The following is a 2508-nucleotide window of genomic DNA, read 5'->3' on the forward strand; positions in this document are numbered from 1 at the left end:
AGAGAGAGAGAGAGAGAGAGAGAGAGAGAGAGAGAGAGAGAGAGAGAGAGCGCGCGTACACACGTGCGCAGTGGAGCGAGCAGTGATTGTCTGTATGCTGGAGTTCTCTACCTCTCATTCACCTACCTCTCATTCACCTACCTCTCATTCACCTACCTCTCATTCACCTACCTCTCATTCACCTCATCTGAATCATAGGAATCGTGACTATAATTTGTAGGAGAAATAATAGGATAACATTTATTCTGTCTCTCCAACGATAGTCGCGGAAACCAACAACAACAACAACAACAACAACAACAACAACAACAACAACAACAACAACAACAGCAGCAAAAACATTGATTGATTTTTTTCTGGTGCGTTAGAAAGCGTTTATTCCACTCAAATTTACAGCATAAATAAGATGAGAATATATTTACACGGCGATAGGGGGGTATGTTGTTTATACACGCGCGCAAAATGAATTCGTACAAATATCTTGATTTATAGTAATCAATTGACTTCAAAGGCTATCATCATCATATCGTGGAATGTATAGCAAAAAACCCTCGTTCAAAACCTCGTGCACAAAAAATGCTCTTCTAAAAAAATACAAACTATACACATATTCTGTTTGACTATTACATTACTCTGCGGCTACATTTATCTGTTAACAACACACTCACATCAAACACGACATCGATATCGTATATTGCATAAAAACATATATAATGATGCGAATGAAACTACACGTATATACGCATATATTCAGCGATATATAAGGCCACGTATTTTGTGTCATATTCTGTGCATTTTCTCCCGCGTACATGTGTGCGTGACGTTTGATTATTGCCATTGGAATACAGACAAACGAGAGATATATATCTATAGATGGATCAATAGAAGACCATAAATAGACACATATCACTAGTCTTGTGTGAATTCGTGGACCACTAATACAGTTTTTGGGGTTTTTAAAAACCGAATTAGCTGCTCAATTATTATAAAGCCCGCGTCAACGCCAGAGGACTCTGTTTGTCCACATTAGCAATTACATTACGCATGCGCACGCGGGAACTCTTTATTAGGTTTCTGCGCGTGCGTATCGAGTCACGTGGCGAACAGCCGTCGGTCACGTGTCCGTTGCGCAGCCGCAAAAGCGTCGGCATCCGTCTGGATGTATTTGGTATCACAATATATTGCATCCGAGTGAATTTCTTTGCACGCCAGCGCGTACGCGAGTTCAAAGCTTGACCCCCCGTCCACGCGGGGTTAAAGGTCACAGTGTGACCTTGCCCGTTAACACGTGTGCGGGAGGTCAAGGTCAAGTAATCCCGCTGCCGACGTGCGAGCAGACGCGCGGGGTTGAGGTTCCTCCGGCCACCACCCCCGGCTCCTCCCTGGTACCTCCCCCGGCCTTCACCTTCTCCCTTGGCCGCCACTTCCTCCCTTGGCCGCCACCTTCTCCCCTGGCCGCCACCTTCTCCCCTGGCCGCCACCTTCTCCCTTGGCCGCCACCTTCTCCCCTGGCCGCCACCTTCTCCCCTGGCCGCCACCTTCTCCCCCTGGCCGCCACCTCCTCCTCCGGCCGCCACCTCCTCCCCCGGCCGCCACCCCTCCCCCGGCCCTCCCCCGGCCGTCACCCCTCCCCCCGCGCATCTGCTCAGTCCCCTAGTCAGTAGGCGAGCTCTGCTCCCCACGGGCGGTACGGCTTGCCGTTAGGATTAAAGTTATTCGGCGACGCCGTCGACGGCCAGGTGGCGCTGATGGACGCCGACGACGAATACTGCGACGTTGACGGCTGCGCGAGCGCCGACGACGATGGCGCTGACGTCGCCGCTGCCGCCGCTGCTGACGTCATCATCGAACCAGCGCCGACGCCGAGTCTCATGTGATGCGTCGCCATGGCGCTGCTGCTGCCACCGCCGCCGCTGCTGCTGCTTCCCGCTGCTGCCGGACACGACAAGCTACCGACGCCCGCGTGACCGTACCCAGCCAGTGACGTCATCTCCTGCTGCTGACCCATCGTCGGCATGACCGCTGCGGCCGCTGCGGCCGCCGCAACGCCGGACATGCTGTTGTACTGACTAGATGGATAGCCGGTGGTCAGTGGTGTCCAGGCGGACCCCGGCTTGATGGTGATCTCACGCTGCGAGGAGAAGCACTGCAGATGACTCATGAGGCGCAGACGCAGAGGATCCTGTATGTCCATGCCCTCACACGTGACGAGGTAGCGAGCGACCTCTGCCGCACACTCACGGTAGCCGACGCTGTGGTAGTCCATCGCTATCTTGTTGACGTCGCCGTACGGGTGGTAGGCATCGATGCCTGTGATGGAGGAGCGGATATGCGCGGGTTAGGAAAACTCAGGTGAAGATGTTACTTGTACATGCGCCGTGATGAAATCGGTAAGTTTATTAAATTAAATATAAGATGTAAGTATATACGGATATTGTGATTATTGAGAGAGAGAGAGAGAGAGAGAGAGAGAGAGAGAGAGAGAGAGAGAGAGAGAGAGAGAGAGAG

General features: G+C 52.1%; 1 protein-coding gene across 1 annotated transcript in view; it reads right to left on the reverse strand.

Moving 5' to 3' along the window:
- Positions 1 to 1640: 1640 nt before the first annotated feature.
- Positions 1641 to 2508, reverse strand: part of LOC106818771 (hairy/enhancer-of-split related with YRPW motif protein 1-like) — a 1980-nt gene continuing 1112 nt past the window's right edge. Inside the window, exon 3 of the mRNA XM_014823446.1 lies at positions 1641 to 2310. Coding sequence (XP_014678932.1) covers positions 1658 to 2310 — 653 coding nt within the window. The 3' untranslated portion in view covers positions 1641 to 1657. The remainder of the gene's footprint in view (positions 2311 to 2508) is intronic.

Source organism: Priapulus caudatus, unplaced genomic scaffold (genome assembly GCF_000485595.1).
Source record: "Priapulus caudatus unplaced genomic scaffold, Priapulus_caudatus-5.0.1 Scaffold2509, whole genome shotgun sequence".
In the NCBI taxonomy this organism is placed as follows: domain Eukaryota; kingdom Metazoa; phylum Priapulida; class Priapulimorpha; order Priapulimorphida; family Priapulidae; genus Priapulus; species Priapulus caudatus.